General features: G+C 44.1%; 1 protein-coding gene across 1 annotated transcript; it reads left to right on the top strand.

Annotated features, from left to right (window-relative positions):
* Positions 1 to 5,307: 5,307 nt before the first annotated feature.
* LOC124647988 lies at positions 5,308 to 18,110 on the top strand. The gene is made up of 20 exons (XM_047187826.1): positions 5,308 to 5,807; positions 6,257 to 6,373; positions 6,519 to 6,594; positions 6,932 to 6,991; positions 7,091 to 7,160; positions 7,257 to 7,367; positions 7,642 to 8,251; positions 8,595 to 8,788; positions 8,866 to 8,974; positions 9,097 to 9,245; positions 11,201 to 11,412; positions 11,749 to 11,753; positions 14,902 to 15,141; positions 15,211 to 15,416; positions 15,546 to 15,603; positions 15,698 to 15,796; positions 16,130 to 16,187; positions 16,924 to 17,099; positions 17,286 to 17,355; positions 17,463 to 18,110. The coding sequence occupies exons 2-20, from the start codon at positions 6,341 to 6,343 to the stop codon at positions 17,759 to 17,761; spliced, it is 2,835 nt and encodes a 944-aa protein (XP_047043782.1). The 5' UTR covers positions 5,308 to 5,807; positions 6,257 to 6,340; the 3' UTR covers positions 17,762 to 18,110.
* The last annotated feature ends 632 nt before the right edge of the window (positions 18,111 to 18,742 follow it).

Here is an 18,742-nt window from a genome sequence, read left to right as displayed (position 1 = left end):
TTTCTTTTTACACACGTCACACAACAAGTCATTTTTTTATTAAACGATTTTGTAGGTACGTGCGAATTTTCTGTTTCAAATGTTTTAACATTTCAAAATATGTTTAAAATGTATTTTAAAATAAAGGAAGCATATGATCCTATGAGCAAAAACAGCACTTCCCATACTATAGAGAAGTCAAGAAAGTGACAAAACAATATGTATTTCTGAATTCGAAATGGCTAACTAATCCAGCTCTGCCCAACTGGTACACTTGCATAATTCTTTATGTGAAACGGTACACTTGCATACAGAAAAAAAACAACTCTAGCTGTGCCATTTGTGTCTGTGCACGGATGGATGCGACCCTGTGACATCAAAGCAGATTCAGCTGCTTGCCTGCCTGTTCTCTCCAGGCAGGCCATGTCCTCTTCTGTAAAGCCAAAAAACAACACAGCAGATTCAGCTGCATATTTATGCACAAAGTGCAACTTGGGACAGCAGAGCAGCCGTCTTTTCTCCTCGGCTCCGTATGTACGTCCCGTACCATCCGTGCGTGCTCTCCACTTGCGGGGACAACAGCGAGGAAAGCGCGTGCTGTGTGGAGAGCGGATAAACAGCTCATTATTTTCAAATATTTAAAAGGACTTTAAAATCTATATTTTAAAGTTTTTTGTGGAAAAAATAGTAGAGGTAGTGTGCATTACCCCAATTTAGATGAATTAAACACTATTTATAGTATAGATACATCTAAATGTTGACAAATCTAATACATTTATTTATGGACGGAGGAAGTATTTTATATTCTAGGCTACACAAAATAACAAAATCTAAAAAATCATTATAAAAACTTGTCATATTTTGTTATTTTTGTGTAGTTTAGAATACGAAGTAGTTTGTATTGAAATTTTACACATTTGTAGTATACATCAATGGCTATCTCTAAAATTTTATTTTAGACTTTTTGAGAAACTTTAAAATACAAATTTTACGTGTTTGGAAATAAAGTAATACATGGAGCTCGGTCTCTGTGGAGTTTTCTGTGGTGCATACACAAAACAAACACACCCGCCATAATAGTACAAAAAATCTTTAAAACATACTCCTCCGATTCTAAATTAGTTCACACGCCTTTTTTTAATAATGAGTTAACCTACACACTAAAACATGTCTAGGTATATGTGTATGTAAACCAAGTGTAATCAAATCCGTGTCAATTAATTTGTGATGGAGGAAATACAATAATTTTGGCATAAAGGCATCTCCAACGGGGCGACGCATTTCAGACGCCCAAAAGTGGTCGCGAGCGTCCGTTTGTGTCACCCCACGGACATATTTTATCGGCGCGTTCGTTTGCGTCTGGAGGTGCTTCCACCGGGGCGACCCATTTTTAGATTTGCAACGTATTTAAAAGCATAGAAAATAGTACATTTGAAAGCATAGAAATTCTAGAAGCCTAAACTACTTGCTGCCTGACGGGCCGGCCCCGTTGTTGAGTCGCTCCCTCGCCTGCTTCTCCGCCGCCTCCCGTGCGGCCGCTAGAGCTCAATGCGCCGCCGCGTCCTCTTGCAAGCACCATTGCAGCCTCGCATTGGCGTCGTCGTCTTTGAGCGCCTCAAAGGACTCGACTATAGCTCTCTGCTCCGCCGCCCTCTCCTCCGGGGTAGGCGCGTCAGGGTCATCGGAAGACCATGATATATCGGAGTCGGAGTCCTCTGCGGCTGCGGCGGCCGCCAGCCCGCGCTGTTCCATCTCGGCGTCGAACGCCGCGTGGGCCGCCCGCTCCTCCTATGGTTCCTTCTCCGCTTCAGCCAAGGCCTTGGCGTCCCTGACCGGGTCGAGGAGGTCGTCCGTGCTGTCGGAGCTCGAGGCCGGGGGAGGTGGAGTGGGAGGTGGAGGTGGAGGTGGAGGCGCGGCATGCTGGCCGCGGTCGGCGCTGCTCATGGTGGCTCCGGTGAAGGCTGAGCGGCAGCGGCGCTACGGTGGAGGTTCTGCGTCGGCTAGGGTTTTGTGGGGAGGAAATGAAATGCTCGCGCCCTTGTTTATATAGATCGGAGGCAGGGCGACGGCCGCGGCACGCGTGGCAACGCCATTACTTCGTGCGCAGAGGTAGGCGGCGGCCGCGCGCCACGCGAGGCATCGCCATTTACGCGGCCTGCCGAAGCGACACCTTGGCGCCAGTACTGGCAGAGAAGACCCATCGACGCTGGATCACTACCAGGCGGGCCAGATGAAACGTCCGCCAAGCGCGAGCGGATACTTTGCGCGTCCGTGCAGCGTCCGCAGAGACGCATCCGAGGCGCATATTTGGGCCAGGTTTGCGTCACCGCGGACAGCCCGATCACTTTACGTCGCCCGCTGGAGGTGGTACCAGACGCATTTTCGGGCAGGGCGGAGACAAACGGTCGCTCAACGTCCATTTGCGTCGCCCCGTTGGAGATACCCTAAGGACTTTTCACAAAAACCCATAGAGAAAGAAAGATGTAGCCCATGATGCCATACAATTCTGAATGCTATTTAATTACATTTCATATTATCATCAGCAAGCCATGGCTCTAGAAAGAAAGTGATGACTGAAAAATGCAGTAATCTCACATTCGGTGTAACTATGAAGGAATCTCGAATGACTTCCTGTATGTTGGAGAGTTTGATCTTCTCTCCCAAAAGCGAATTTTTGGGATCTGGATTCAACGGAATCCGATTAAACTTACTCTGAGTTACATAGTTATCCAGTCACTAAGTTACAAACATTTTGGAAGGGAGGTTTCATTTAGACTATTCATCTAAAACTTGTGATTTTTCGTCTAAGCTACACACTTTCGAATTTAGGTACTCCCTCCGATTCATATTAACTGATTGACTCTAATATGGATATATCTAAACACATTTTAGTTGTAGATACATCCATATTGAAGTCAATTAATATGAATCCGAGGGAGTAAAAAAATTAGTTCACACATACATACATGATATATGCATCCTCAACATGCAAAAAAAAGTATTTAAACTTTTTGAAGATTAAAAAATATGGATTTTAGGACGCTACAATAACTCGGGTTCTGTTCCAACATGTATTTTCTTCGTCTCTCCTATCTCAATTAGGTTTCTCCGTGCAATAGCTAGCGTCTATACGAGACAGTATAGGTGGCGCTTTCAGTTATCAATCAGATCTCCCCCGGCCGTGAGCAAAATCACTGTCATCATCATCACCATTTTTTAATGCGCATCATGGACCCCCACTAATCCTCGACCCAGAGGGGTGGTCTAGTCTAGTGTTAATAATGGAGACGATGATACAACCCCGTAGGTAGCTCATAGCCTCATACTGATCGGATTGCGTGCACGGCCACGCTGCATGCATTTCCTACGCAGATTTGCACTACTCCAGTGATTTTCCATGCTGCCGACAAAAGCATCAAGCCATCCACATCCCATGCATGCCGCATTTGTGCTAAGAGCAATTCCAATAGTATAGTCAACTGTTGGCTATAACAAGATGTCATATCATTTGTAGTCATCATATAGCTAACATGTACAATAGTTGGCTATAAGAATGTACTACTTTACTAATATATGACCCACCTTTCACTCTCACAAGGTGCCTAGGAGCACGCTGCGTAGAGCTGCATTATCGATAGATAGTTCACCTCCCTTCTCTCTCCTCTTCTCTCTCCTCCAACTCATCTAAAATATATTATTTAATGTCTTATAGTCAGCTGACTGGACTCTATTGTACTTACTCTAAAGGAAGGCTAAAAGAGAGCCAGTGAAGAATTAATTACCACCAACGTTTGCCGGATGCGTAGAAGCTAATTTAAGCAATATTGACTAGCCTCAAACCTAAGCTTAACTGCAGGGAGAGTGAAATGATTTTAAGGGTGATCATCAAGGGTCTCTTTTTTCTTCGCGGGATTCAATAACCGTAGGAATATAATAGTTAAATGCATAGTGAAACCATATCATAAGTTGTGACATTAACAACATCCTAACTAGTACTACATGTGATTTGAGTTTGATTGGATTCTGTTCGTTAGGATTCCTATGTTTTTTTTGGTACTTTGTTTTACACATGCGTTTGTGTCATGTTCCTACATTTTTATAATCATGTGAATCGAAGAGGTTTTACGCGATTGATTTACAGAAATAGGAAAAATAAAACATGAATCCTAATGAGCACGTTCTAACCAAATTAAAGAGGAAAAACAAAATTTTAAGTTACCGTGCCACTAAATAGCTTTATTTGATTATTCACGCATAGAAAGTAAAAGTGGATTGTATAAATCCACGCTTTTTCAATTTAAGTCTAGGATTCCATTCCTTTAAATCAAAGTGCATGCATAGTACCACCAACTAATTTTACATGCTTCTATGATTTCCTCCACTTGTTGCTGTGAATCAAATATAGCCTTTTTATAAACTGTTTTAAATCATAAATTAAAGTAGATATTAGTGATAAGTGCCTTGCAAAGGTAGCTAAAGATTGCTATTGGGGTGTGAGGGCGATTTGTCCAACTTGGCATCTAATTCAAATTCTAGACGACGTGGATGCGTGCTTAGCCTCGTGTGTTGGGTTGACATAAATTGATTCTATACATCTACTACTATTCTTGTATAGTAATTATTCTTGTCGTTGTCAACTGATGCCGCCTCTTCAATGTCAACTAAAATTGGTTGCAAGCGAATGGACTTGGCAGAACGATGAAGACACATCGATGTGCGATTGGTTGAAGATGGTTTCTATAAGATACCGCATAAGTCACACAGAGCTCGTCGATTTCATATCGCGGGTCAAACATCGCGCACCGGTCGAACACGCTAGGTAAATACGGTTTGTTCTAGTCTAGAAACAAAAATTTCACCTCGCAACCGTCGACACACTCAACTCCGGAACCTAGACAGAGTCATGGATCTTTCTCGACCGTACTTCAGAATTCACCGGTCTAGATTCATGTCACCTTTGGGCTACTCCTACTCTAAAGAACAAAAAACCAAAATACCAGTGCTAATGAGATGTCAGCATGTTTTCTTCCTTTATGTTTTTTTCCCATTATGTTATGCTATGGCATCAAAGTACACACTCTAGTTAAGATTGGTGTACTTCTGAACAACAACTACTACTCAGAATATTCAACCAAAAGCCATGGAGAAAGTTCAGACACAGAGCAGCCGCAGCACTACAAAAACCTCTTCGGCCTGTCCTTGTGTCCATCGTTGACCTTTGGAAGGGGAGAGGTGCCACTGACAACTGCCAAGTGCCAACAAACCAACCAAGAAACCAAACCGCCACCACCACCACCACCTCCTCCGCCGCGACCGCGCCAGAATCCAATCCGACGAGACGACCCGCACGTGCGCCGCTCAACCTCTCCTCGTCGTCGTCGTCCTCATCCTCATGGTCCCCCACCACCACCACCCGCCAGCCGTGCTCATGCCGCGTCGTGCCGCCCAAAAACATTTTCTCCCCGGATCCCGCAGCGAAAGCGCCGCTGGCGAGAAAAGAAAATCCATTTCTCGGAGCTCACTGCACAGTTGGCCGGGCGCAAGACTAGTTTAATCCCCGGGGAGCAAGGTGGGGGCCGGCCTAGGTAATGGCCTCGTGCGCTCCCTCCTCCCGCAGACCCTGCCCCGGGTTTGAAGGGTCGTCTTCTCCGCGCCGCCGCTCTCCTCCCTCCTCCTCCTCCTCTTGCTGGCCCCGTCACGGCCTTCCCGGTGGAGTTGTTGCCGGGTTAGTTCTTGCCCGGGGTTTAATTTAGGACCCTGCTCCTTGGGAAGCAGAGCCTGCGTCCAGGGCTCTTGGTTGGGCGGCGCTGCGGTCGCCGGATTTGGTGGTGGGTTCTTTCTTGCTTCCCTAGACTCTCCGTGCTGTTTGTTTCCTCTCCTGTCCACCTCTCTTTTTGTTGCTAGCTGTAATGTGCAGTGGATTCTCAAGATTCTTTGTGTCAGAGTCTGAGAGTGGCTGGTTTTGGAAGGAGCATATATGCTTTCTGGATTCGTTTTCATGCCATTTTTACATATATTTGGGCGATATGTTTGTTCCTGTAGTCTGAAGCTAAGGAATTGGAATTGTAAGATTATTTTGGATCTGCGATGTTTTTTTAGGATTCTGTAAAAAAAGGATTCTACAAATGTTTACCCTGTTCTATTTCTGTGAGAAGTCCATGGACATGCTTCTTTTCCGTGTTTATTACTTGCCTGAATTATCTCCTTGTAATTATTCTTAATGATGATCTGGTAGCAGTCTTTAATTAATTCTACTCCTACTAAATTATGTGGTTAGACTTGAAGTTGGAATTCCTCGGAATAAAAAAGCTTGAAGTTGAAGAAAAAAGCTTCCATTGTTTTTCTTGGACTTCAAAAAGGAATGGCATTCCCAGATGATGATGAGAAGATGAAGGTACAAGTCTCATTCTTTCTCCCTATTCATATAATCGTATTTTTTTTTGTTCCCCTTCCTTACTTTCCATGATACATCCTGAATGCATCTGCAAGCTGAATGAAGCATTGACCAAAGTATATTTCTCTGCACAATTGTACTCTAGGGCTGTCGACCGAAGATTTTCGGGACGAAAGATAAGAAAGCCGCAAAGAAGACAGACCATCCAAGCCCCTCCACAGGTAGTTCATCCTATTTCTTTTGAGAACTGAATAATTGAGTCAGTATCTTGTAGGAAGTTGGTATCATCTAACAAACCAATGAGCATAATGCTATCAAATTTCATCTCAAATGGGATTTTTAAAAGTAAATTAAGCCTGTGTTGAATCTATAGAATGAGTGCTATGAAGAAGCAGGCAGTTCACATGACTCGCTTGAATATGCTAGACTTCATGTGTAAAACAATTCCACATTGGATGACTTGGGTTTAGAGATTTGAGTATTTATGTTAAACTTCAGTACAATTGTTATTAAGATTTTGTGTTGACATACTGTTTTATGTTCTCTTGTCATCTGCAGTTAAGTCTGCACCAAGCTCTTCCAAGCCACCATCTTCTTCCCCCTTCAGAACGCTTTCAGGTGATTCTCTATCGGACACTTTGCTGCACCGCACCACTAGTTCGATGATGCTGATTTGATTGGCTCATTATTGTGTTCCTTTGAACTATTTGTTAGCAGAAGTTAGGAGCATACGTCTCAGCCATTTCCTTGCCCGTTCTCCAAGTGCTATAAAAACTGAAACTTTCAGGTCAAATATCTAAACTTTCATGTTCAGTTATACTCCGTCCTCTAGGTGGAAATCAGATTAGTGTCTTGAATTTCATTTAGTTCATTCATTATACAGGATATTTATTTCTACATGGAACGTCGGTGGAAACACACCTACCGCTACCTCTGAGTTGAACCTGGACGACTTCATTCCTGCTGATGACCACTCGGATATTTATGTTTTAGGGTAGGTAATCCATCTATTTCTCGCAGTTCTGAAATGTACAGCTGTCAATATTAGTACTCGCAACACTAAACACTATTATAATAATGTACAGTATGTTGCTCCCCCTATTCATTTAGTTACATTCCATGTATAATAAGAAATAATAGTTCTCTTTCTCTTTTGTTTCTTACGGCTTATGGGTCTTATGGTCTTGTTAACATTCTGGCATATAATCGTAAATCTCGTTTTCTCCTAGAGTCGATATTGTTACATCTCTTTTTTAACCATCACACAGTTTTCAGGAAATTGTCCCTCTCAATGCCGGCAATGTGCTTGTGATGGAAGACAATGAACCAGCTGCAAGATGGCTGGCTCTTATACACCGCACGCTAAACCGACCAGCTAACGGGGATGCTGATATCTTCCAGCACAAGCCATCTCTATCCCTTGATTCAACCTCGTCTCAGTCTTCGTCAAACCTTGATGCTTCTTCTTTCTCTAACCGCTCTAGTTCTGCAATCTTCCAGTCCTCCTTAAAATCTATCAGGAAGCCTTACATGCCTACTCACAGAAAACTGCTCAAACTCTGCAACTGCTCTGTAGAAATGACCAGGAAATCCTATAAAGATGCTTGCTTTGGATGCCCACAAGGATCCACTAATGAGACTGACTCTTCGGAAGAAGAGGAAACAGATGAAAGATCGAATAAAACTCATGGTTATGTGGTTGATGGAGTGACTTCTACTTCTTCCTCTAGGGATCAGCTAAAATATAACCTCGTTTCTTGCAAACGAATGGTTGGTATTTTTGTGACAGTATGGGCAAAAAAGGAGCTAGTGCCACATATTGGTCATGTGAGAACATCATGTATCGGCCGTGGAGTAATGGGCTATCTTGGAAACAAGGTTAGAACTGAATCAATTATTCGAGAATTTCCTTCCTGCTATGCAAATTGAAGCATGCCCTGAAAGTTTTATGGAACTACAGGTGCAAGATAAAATGTTAGTCACAAAGACAATAAAATACAATTATGTAGTACTGATATAGAGTATAGACTATGCTCATGTTCTTTTCCTCATATCAAGTTCTTCATCGGCATTCAACATTTGTCTACAACTACAGAAGCATTTTACTTGACATACTCCAACCTAGATTGACAAAAAAAAAGCAGAAAAAGAAAACAACTCTGAAGCACCCTTTGCAGCAATCCCTTATCCTTTACGCCATGCACTTATTTTTTGGACTCAGGGATGTATATCAGTGAGCATGACACTGCACCAGACAAGCTTTTGTTTCATCTGTAGCCATTTGGCTTCAGGTGAAAAAGAAGGCGATGAGCTGCGTCGCAATTCGGATGTGTTAGAGATCCTGAAGGTCACGCAGTTTCCAAGGATTTGCAGAAGAGCTGGGCAACGAACCCCTGAGAAAATTATTGACCATGAGTAAGAAACGCATGCCACAGTTCTCTGTAAGCTTTTATTTGTCGTGCTATTTTATGATTCCTGTGCTGTTTATTTAGCCGCGTGTTATGGTTGGGGGATCTGAACTACCGTATTTCCTTGAGCTATGAAGATACCAAGAAACTTCTGACAGAAAATAACTGGGATGCCCTTTTTCAAAAAGATCAAGTAAGCACCTAAAAATGGCGCTGATTTTTGCTAATTAGTTGCGCAGAAGTCAGAACTTTCTTTGTATTCTTCTACTTCCTGGTTATATCATGGTACACTTCTGTTATGCATTTTGTTTTCAGCTTAACACTGAGCGCAATTCTGGAAGGGTGTTCAAGGGTTGGAGCGAAGAGAAGATATATTTTGCTCCCACGTACAAGTACACCTTTAACTCGGATTCCTATTCTGGAGAAACTGTAACCTCGAAGAAAAAGAGGAGAACCCCAGCCTGGTATTAATCTTACTCAATTTAGTTTGGTTTATGTTACAAGTAATTCAGACTTTAGCTGGTCTCACAGCTTCAAATAGTACTAAAATTTAATTAGGACCACAAAATATGTACACATTCATTTTTTTTTAACCATGCAAGAGCCATGCATGTATATTAATTAGAAGAGGGAAAACCCACTACTGTGGGTGTAAGTCTTACAGAAAAAAGTACACGACCTAAGAAAAGCTCAGTCTTACAGCAGAAGTAACCGACCGCCAAAAACAAACCACAGACAGAGAGGATGAAATTAACAACCAGGAAGGGAAAGGCGACCTGCACTAGCTAGACACCAAAGTTTTGCTCCAGCCTTAATTTGATCTGTAACCTCGTTGATCGACTTGTGCAGCTTTTCAAAAACCCTGGCATTCCTTTCCCGCCAAATCGACCAGGATGTAAAAATCACTAGGGAGTTAAACCCACCAGTACTAGCGCTGCCAATGATGGCCCTTCCGTGTTGCCACCATTCTCATAGTTGCTGGTCCGTGCTAGGAACGACCTGATGAAAGTTTGCCCAGTTCAGAATGGTGCTCCATATAATGTTAGTGACCGCACAGCCCATAAAGAGATGATGAATAGTTTATTCCACCGCGTTGCAGAGCACACATTTCTCGTTGTGAGGTAGGCCACACTTACTCAATCTGTCAGTGGTCCAGATCCTACCATGAATAAAAGCCAGACAGCTAGCTGCACTGAAGAGGACCCCAGGCCTTCCAAATTGCATTAGTGGAGTCACAAATAATCTTGGTCTTGAAGACACTCTTCAAGACATCAGCAACACCCTCAACTTCCAGATGGCGAAGCTTCCGATCATTTATTTAGGCCTCCCTCTCCATATCAAGAAGACAAGAAAAGTAGATTTCTTGACTCTGATTGAAAAAATTAGAAGCAGGCTTGCATTATGGGAGACACATATGCTGACGCAAGGTGGATGACTAATCCTCGTTCAATCAGTTCTAAGTGCGATTGCCATCTTCCATTTGTTATCCCTAGATCCGCCACCATGGGTGTCTAAAGAAATTGACAAAATCAGGCGTGCTTTCTTATGGAAAGGAACAGACGCTGTTGCAGGCGGCAAACGTTTAGTAAATTGGCAGGCTGTTTGCCATCCAAAACCCTTCGGAGGACTCGGCATCTTAAACCTGGACATAATGAACACTGCTTTTAGTGTCTGCCAGGCCTGGAAACTGCGTGCTGAAGAAGAAAAAACCTTGGTGCTCACTAGCTTGTCTTGTTGACGAAAATGTGAGGCAAATCTTCAACGCTGCCACCTAGGTGGTCGTGGGCAACGGTCCGCGATGCTTCTTTTGGATTGACAAATGGAATAGTGGGAAAACAATTGAGGAGATCACCCAGGACATTTGTCAGATCATCAACCTCAGCACCAAGACACGTCGAACGGTCGCTCAAGCCCTTCTCAGTGGAAACGGGCTGGTTGACATAAAGAAGCCAATATCTATAAATAATTTTTTACAAGTTTTAGACATTTGGGAGGAAATCAATTCCATCCTAATTAACCCGGACGAGGAAGATAGGTGGATTTGGTCATGGAGTAGTAAGGGGTCGTTCTCCACAAAGTCGGTATATATACTCATGTATGACTTCAATAATCTTGCATTTCCCATCTTTGCGTACCGGAAGAAGTTTAGACATGGTTTGTTCTCTCTTGAGATGAAACCAAAAGCGCAAGCATACTGGTTAAAGTGGTAGAAGAAGAAAACAATAAACTATTTGCACCATCACATAAATCATCAAGAACACGTTTAAAATGTCGAGTCTATCATTTGGTTGATGTATAATTTTCTTTTTACAATTCAACAAAGCATATAGTGTACTCTCTAGTGTCTATAGACCTAACTACGCAACAAACTATTAAGAAGTTATTGATTCGTGTACACTAAGTGGTTCAACTTGTTCAGGTGTGATAGAATACTGTGGCATGGAGATGGTATTGCGCAGTTATCCTACTTCCGCGGGGAGTCTAAATTTTCTGATCATCGCCCTGTCTGTGGATCATTTAACGTGGTGGTAGATAAACTAGACAACAAATCGAAGAGGCGCACGCCTAATACTAACATCAGAATTGGTGCTGAAGAGCTCTTACCAACAAGAACGAACAAGGTTAATAAAGGTACGTTCTTTAACTTAGTTAATCTGCACAGAATAAAATGTAACTAATAGAATTCAGATAAAGCAATGGAATGCAAAACTCGACTATATGCATATACAGGCAAATTACTAATTAGTATGAGCCACTGCAGGTGCTGGGACCAAAATCACAAAATAAATCGGTTCATATGATGAGACTCATGGAGTAAGGTGCGGACCAAATTAATGTGCGACAAAGAGAAAGGAGATTGTTATGTTGTACAGTAAATGTAATCACATATAGTTTTCAAAGGGAAAGTGAGTAGGTTACATACTTCAGGAATTTCTGCGAAGATTTTTTGTTTGTTTGTTCGGGTAGAACAGGTAAGCTTATGCACATTTTTGCATGTTGTCTCCTGTAAACCACTGTAGTTGTAGATGGGGAGGTTCAAGTTTGTCTGGAACGAAATTGTACTGAAACAAGACATGCAACAAAATGTATATGAGGGTCATTTTGATTTCCATTTTTGAAACAAACATGGAATTAGTATGATGGGCATGGTCATTTTTTATGAATACTTATTCATATCATTTTGTCCTTGCTTAATTAGTGTTCATAATCTCGATTTGTTGAGCATGTCATGTCTGTTACCCTTACGTGTCTGCTGCTCTTAGCTGACAATGAAGGGACCTAGCACAGATCATCAAGCCAGTGAGAGGAGCAGCGATCTCTTTCATTGTGTACCAAAGAAGGAAAATATCTGTTTTTAAGCTAAAGGACGAAGCCCCTGAATTAGGGTTCACATTGTCAAAGACTTCAGGGTTTCTCTGCTTCTAGATGTTCCAGGCAGCTGCAATACCTCCCTGAAAAAAATTGGTTACAGGAGTCCCTGTAAATCAATTGTCTTTTTATGAAACATAGTACTTTTTTTTGGCGAAACAAGGTACAGACGCTCTCACGCTCAACTCACGCATACATACACACATTCATCTTTATAAACGCACACCCTACCTCCGTGAGCACCTTTGAAAGACCAAATCCAAGAAACTAAATCGATAGGTCTTGAGATTAACGAAGTCACCTCAGACGCCTCACTATCGACAGAAACATCGCCTCCCAATAAAAAGTATTACGTCTTTTAATAAGATACCAAAGTGTTAAATCTAAAATTTCAACTCTGGTAGGCCAGAGGTGCAATTGCCATCTTAATCAGTACTATAGTCTTTCCTGAAGCAACAAATCCAGAAGAGGTTGTGTTGTATGATAGCACGCCAAGCTGTCTCGAGGCTGATGGTTTCAAATTGTACGAAGAGCTGTTCAAAAAAAACATAGTCCCTCCGTTTCCGAAATAAGTTACGCTAGAGGAGTACAAAGGCCGGCATGCATTGCACCTAATCTTGTGGCGCACGCAAGACTTATAATAATTTTTTTCTACAAATCCATCGATCTATTGATAATCATTTATAATAGTACAAAGAACAAAAAAAAGTAATAAAAATACAATTTGATCTTTATACCACCTAGCAACAAACACTAGCGGGCCGAACTCACCCCTCCATCACTGGAGCTGGGCAAAACTTATCGTAGTAGAATTCGTTTTAGTAGACAAACGGAGAATATTTCACAATTCATAACTACGAAAGTAAGAGGTCGGAAATCTTGGTATCCAATAAAAGACTAGCACACCAGAGTAGAAACCATCGCTAAAGATGAGATCATAGATCAAAATAACCAGAGCTGAAACCACACCAACGAACACGAAAACTGACTAGATTCGAGAAGATCCACGGGACACAAAAGTCCGTGCCCCCTTCGCCGATGCTAGACGCACCACTAAAGCAGGGATTGAGTGGAAACCTTATTTTAATTTCGAGATGTAGCCCTGCCTCATTATTTTTGAGAAAGACACTTCAAAAGAACCTAAACAAATAATGAGAACCCTCGCATCGGCGAAGACATGGTCCTATGTCAATCTTTTAAAGACTTAAACTCAGCCATCCACTCCATTTGGGGGGGGGGGGGGGGGGGGGGGGTGAACTCAAAAAACAGGTAGAGAAATAGCAGGAAAATAGAAAGCCTTTTAGAAAAATATAAGCCCTTATTTATTAAAACTTTGGAGGTACATAAATTTTATCAAACAATTTTGCCACGTGACATGCATGGCACCGCATGGGTAAAACGCGAGATTTTTCTTTTCCACTTGGCCGCTAGGGGATTTTAAATTTGGCATCATTCAAAAGTTTCATGTACCCAGGATTGTCAGATGATGAATGTCCTACTTGAGTACTTGTATCTATGTTTTGAGGGCATCTTTATCGGCGTGATCCAAATAGTCCCGCCATGTCCGAACCGGTTCGCGCGGACAGACGGATCGGTCATGCAAGCTCCAACGTTAACCAAAATTTTGGAATAGGTGGGTCTGCGCGGACAGCGCACGCATCCTCCCGTGTCCTCCTGTGTGGGCCAAGGGCCCGCATGGTAGCGACCCAACGGCTTTCTTTCTCTAGCCATTAATGGATGTAGGCTGACTCCAAAGCTACACGTGCCGCCTGGCACCTGCGCTCCTGCTCTTGCAGCATTGCCCGGCGCGTGAGCTAGCCACCTGCCTTCATCAATGCCGGCATTTTGGCCTCCGTGTAGGTATTCAATGGCTTTGCCTTTTTAATAGGCCACCCACGGCTATTTTTTTCCACACCCTTATCTTCTTCCATTTCCCACCACCACCACAAGCATTTTGGCATCCATGGCCGGCGGCTCGACGGGCCTATGGTCAGTGGAGGTGTTTTCGATCGCGTAGGCCAGATGTACCTCCACAATGACTAGAGGCGATTCGCCAGCGCGCACGCCATTGAAGTATGGCATTTCGTCGTCTTCAAGTAACACGACCACGACATGTTTTTTTTTTTTCGAGAGTACGCCGAAGGCGTACCATATCTTTATAGAAGGCAGAATTTAGAATACAAGATGGCTACAACTCGTTGCAAACAACAAGCGTAGTACGAACTCCACTCCACTCCACACCGGCTAGTCCGAAGACAGCCACCACCCAACTACAACTACGACACAAAAAAGCCTATCCAAAGCCGAACATCAAAGCCACGTCTCGAACCACTCCGGTCACCTCGAAAGAACAAAAGCTCCACCGAACTCTCCTTGTCAACGCACCACCAAAGTAGAAGATGGCGGGACTTGGTCGGTCCCGAGAGAGGCATCGTCTTGGATTCTCCGGTGATGTCGTACGACATGTTCAACGCCAAGATCTTCGACAAGACCATGTACCGCCGCCGCTACCACTCCGGCAAGGATGACTAGGCGAGGGCAAGATAAAGGCGCTAAGGTCTCGTAGTATGTTTCTATTAATTTCTAGCTCATTGTATCACTTTGCTTGAAGCAAATTATGCCTTAACTATGTATGCCATCCATGGATATAGGCATATAGCCAAGATTTTCATATGTTCTTAGCAAGTTGGGTCTTACCGCAGATCGAATAGGTTGCGCCGCTAGATGCACTGATCCATTATTTTTTGACAGCTGAGATCGATCCCTGTCTGCCTGCCATGGCGCACGTTTTCTCGGTGCGTGCCTCGCATGATTCCGCTTTGCCCGTGCCTGCTGCCGAGCGTGCGCGCACGCCTCTCCCTCCGTGCTGGCCGTCCGATCGACGTGTCCTGCCACCTGAGCGGCTCAGATCTCTCCTCCTCCCCGGACCCGCACACTCGTCCCCACTCTCTGTCTCTGTCCCGAATCGAGGCTACTGGCGACCATTTCCAGGTAGCTCGCCACCGCCGTCACCGCTCCTCGCCGCGCGCCGCGGCCTGCTCCCCTGCGGGAGCGAGCTAGACCCTGGTTGCATTCTCGCTTGCCATGGCGCGGCCTCGGGCGGGGGCACCCTCACCCATCCCCGTGCCGTTCCTCCTCTCCGTCCTCTTCCTCCTCCTCGGCCGCCGCGACGCTGCCGGCGGCGGCGGCGGAGTCAGGGGCAGCTCCGTGTACCCGGCCCCCGTGGTCTACCCGCACCACTCCCGCCAGATCTCCTGGCATCCCAGGTAAGCCAAATTTCTCCGTACCCTTTCCCACTGCCCCGTCGTCGCCCTGTTTCATTTCTGCCTCGATCTCGATTTGAGCGGACCGGAATTGGACGATTTATCATGCCGCCTGCTTGCTCCTCTCCGCAGGGTGTTCCTCTACCCGCACTTCCTCAGCGACGACGAGGCCAATCACCTAGTCTCTCTCGTCAGTGCCTCGCTGCCTCTGCTGCTCCCATTCCTGTATCAGTTTCAGAGCTCTTGCTGACTGACTTGATTCTGTGTTTCTCCTCCTTATCCAGGCGAGTGGGGAGCTCAAGAAGCCCGGCGATATTAAGTCGGGCAAGAGCACGCTTAGTGAGGTCCGCACCAGCTCCAGCTACATCATCAGCAAGGGCAAGGTTAGGGCGTTTGCTTTTGAGCTCATAGGCTCTCTTTTCCATGTTCCATCTGAGTGACAGTGTTGAACTTTCAGTTCAATATATGTACAGTTTTCATGTACCACCCAATTAGGTACTAATATGCCATGAGGGGCAGTTCTGTTCAATTGTACTACTTTTTCTAACACAGCATCCATGTACTCTGATGTTCTTATGGCTCAAGGCATCAATATCTTCATTACTTACTGACTAATCATAACAGGGATCCAGTAGTATATAGTAGTACATACAGTTCAAGAGTTTCGCTCGCTCGCATTGTTTTTATCTGATGAACAATCATGTCCATGTTTGTAGGATCCAATTGTTGCTGGTATAGAGGATAAAATTGCTGCATGGACATTTCTTCCAAAAGGTTTGTGAAGCAATAGCACTGCACCTTTCTGTTCATGCATTCCATTCAGGGATTCTTATTCTCGCACTTAGAACCTCCGAGTTGTATTTAAATTTGGCACGGGAAGCTACTTTCGTTACCAAATTGGAATCTAGTCCAGTGCACACTAACCTAACTGTGCAAAAGTCTTAATGAAACAGAAAAGAAAGTGGCAAAACTTTTTTTCCTTTACATCGAGTTAGCAAAAGAGTATGAAATACAAAGGAACTTCATAGACACTCATACCGACTGGCAAACTAATCCAACGACTTAATATGTAGGTGAAGTGGTGAACAGCTAAAAACAACACTGTGACAGTTGTCCTACAGTGACATGTTCGACTAGCTGGCCAAATTCTGTTCTCAAACTCCTAGAACACGCTATCTTCAGTATTATGTCCATTTTTTTCCTAATTGTAGTACGGCTACATATTGCTACTTGGAATATTTGTACCAGTTGTGGAATCACATCAAATGCATTGCATCCATTTAAGAAACCTGATTCATATATCCTAATTTGGAAGCTGAAACTTTCCCTTTTCTTCTTTGAACAGTATGTCATAAAATCCTCAGCTAGATAAAAGGGAAATAATAGGCTTTTTTGTGCCCTTTCTTACTATGTATCTTCCAATTCCATGTGTAGGGTAGGAAGTGGAACTTTAAGGATCTAAGAATTTTACTGTTTCAAGTTTTGCTTATAAGTGTTCTACGATAAGCAGAGAACGGCGAAGATATGCAAATTCTAAGGTGTAAGCGTGGAGAGAAGTACGAACCGAACTATGATTACTTCACAGACAGTGTTAACACTATGCGTGGTGGACATCGCGTAGCTACTGTACTTTTGTACCTAACAGATGTTGCAGAAGGAGGGGAAACAGTTTTTCCCTTAGCCAAGGTATTTTTACTTTCTTCACGGTCATACTGCTCAGTAAGATGGTAGAAAATGCTTCAGATTGCTGATTTTTCTAATGAGTCAGCCACAGGTAGCCACTAGGCCACTACCACCGTGATTTTCTCCTGCACCTTTTCGTAGCTTGTTTTGGGATTTGTTATTAAATATCCACATGCATTTCTCAAATAGGAACATACAAAGAAGGGATCACACGGTAAAGATGCAACCTTGTCAGAATGTGCAAAGAATGGCATTGCAGGTACAATTTTTGTGCTCATATCCTTTTCGGCAATCGCGATTCTTGAGTTATTACAAGACACCCAAAACATTTCTTGGCTGATACACACCGTAACCATCGTGTCTTAGTGAAACCACGGAAAGGGGACGCCCTCCTGTTCTTCAACCTTCTCCCAAACGCCACAACGGACCCGTCGAGCCTCCACAGCGGATGCGAAGTCATCAAGGGGGAGAAATGGTCCGCCACGAAATGGATCCGTGTGGCCTCGTTCGACAAGGTCTATCACGCACCAGGCGGCAATTGCACCGACAGCAATGACAGCTGCGGGAGATGGGCCGTGCTGGGCGAGTGCACGAAGAACCCCGCGTACATGGTGGGAACCGCGGCGTTGCCCGGTCACTGCAGAAGGAGCTGCAACGTGTGCTAACATCAGGATGTGAGAAATCCGTGGAACATTGACGGTATGTTGGCAGTCAGGTTCATACGTACAGGAGTAGCAGGCTCATGAGGTCGTACCAAATTTTGGTTGCGAGTAGTCCCTGTTTCTTGGTTACCAGTGTTTTATCGTTGTATGATAACTTGGCTGGAAGGGGACAGACCCCTGTTGATTAGTGCTCATAATTTGTGTTAGGCAGGCTGTTTTTGTTGCTCTATGCCTATGGTAACCTGGCTGGAATCAGACGACAGACCTTTGTTCATTATGTTAGGCGGGCAGAGATCAGCTCATTGTAGCACGAGTTGTGTATGCCATATATAAATTCACCAGCATGTGGATCCGTTTTTGCTTGTAGAAACTGTCATCCTTCTCACTACTAGCTATTTGTAGAAAGGTTGCTAGGGTTTGGGGGAAGCCTCTCACGGTAATACGTGGGGTTCCAGGTGTTTATATAATGGGCCAAAGGCCAAGAGTTAGAGTACAATACAATAAGGGTACAAAAGCAAATAGAACTACTATACACGCTAATACATACGCTAACACCCCCCCGCAGTCACAGCGGGAGGTTCTCGAACGCAGACTCGGACCGAAAGTCAAGAAACAACTGAGTCGGCAACCCCTTTGTCATCACATCAAGCAACCGAAGCGCAGAGGGAACATGTAGAACACGAATTTCCCCAAGGGACACCTTCTCGCGAACGAAGTGAATGTCAATCTCAATGTGTTTGGTGCGGCGGTGTTGCACCGGATTAGAGGACATGTAGATAGCGGAGACGTTGTCACGTGAAAACAACAATCGCAGAACCGAGAGGTCGATGAAGCTCCTGCAAGAGCCGGCGGAGCCAACAAAGACTCGAGCAACCACATGTGCCACGGCTCGATACTCAGCTTCTGCACTAGAGCGAGAAACGGTGGTCTGCCTCTTGGATGACCAAGAGATCAGGCTATCACCATAGTATACGCAGTATCCCG

This window comes from Lolium rigidum, chromosome 4 (assembly GCF_022539505.1).
Source record: "Lolium rigidum isolate FL_2022 chromosome 4, APGP_CSIRO_Lrig_0.1, whole genome shotgun sequence".
In the NCBI taxonomy this organism is placed as follows: Eukaryota; Viridiplantae; Streptophyta; class Magnoliopsida; order Poales; family Poaceae; genus Lolium; species Lolium rigidum.
Note: the sequence above shows the minus strand (reverse complement) of the source record. Positions and strands in the feature narration are given on the sequence as shown.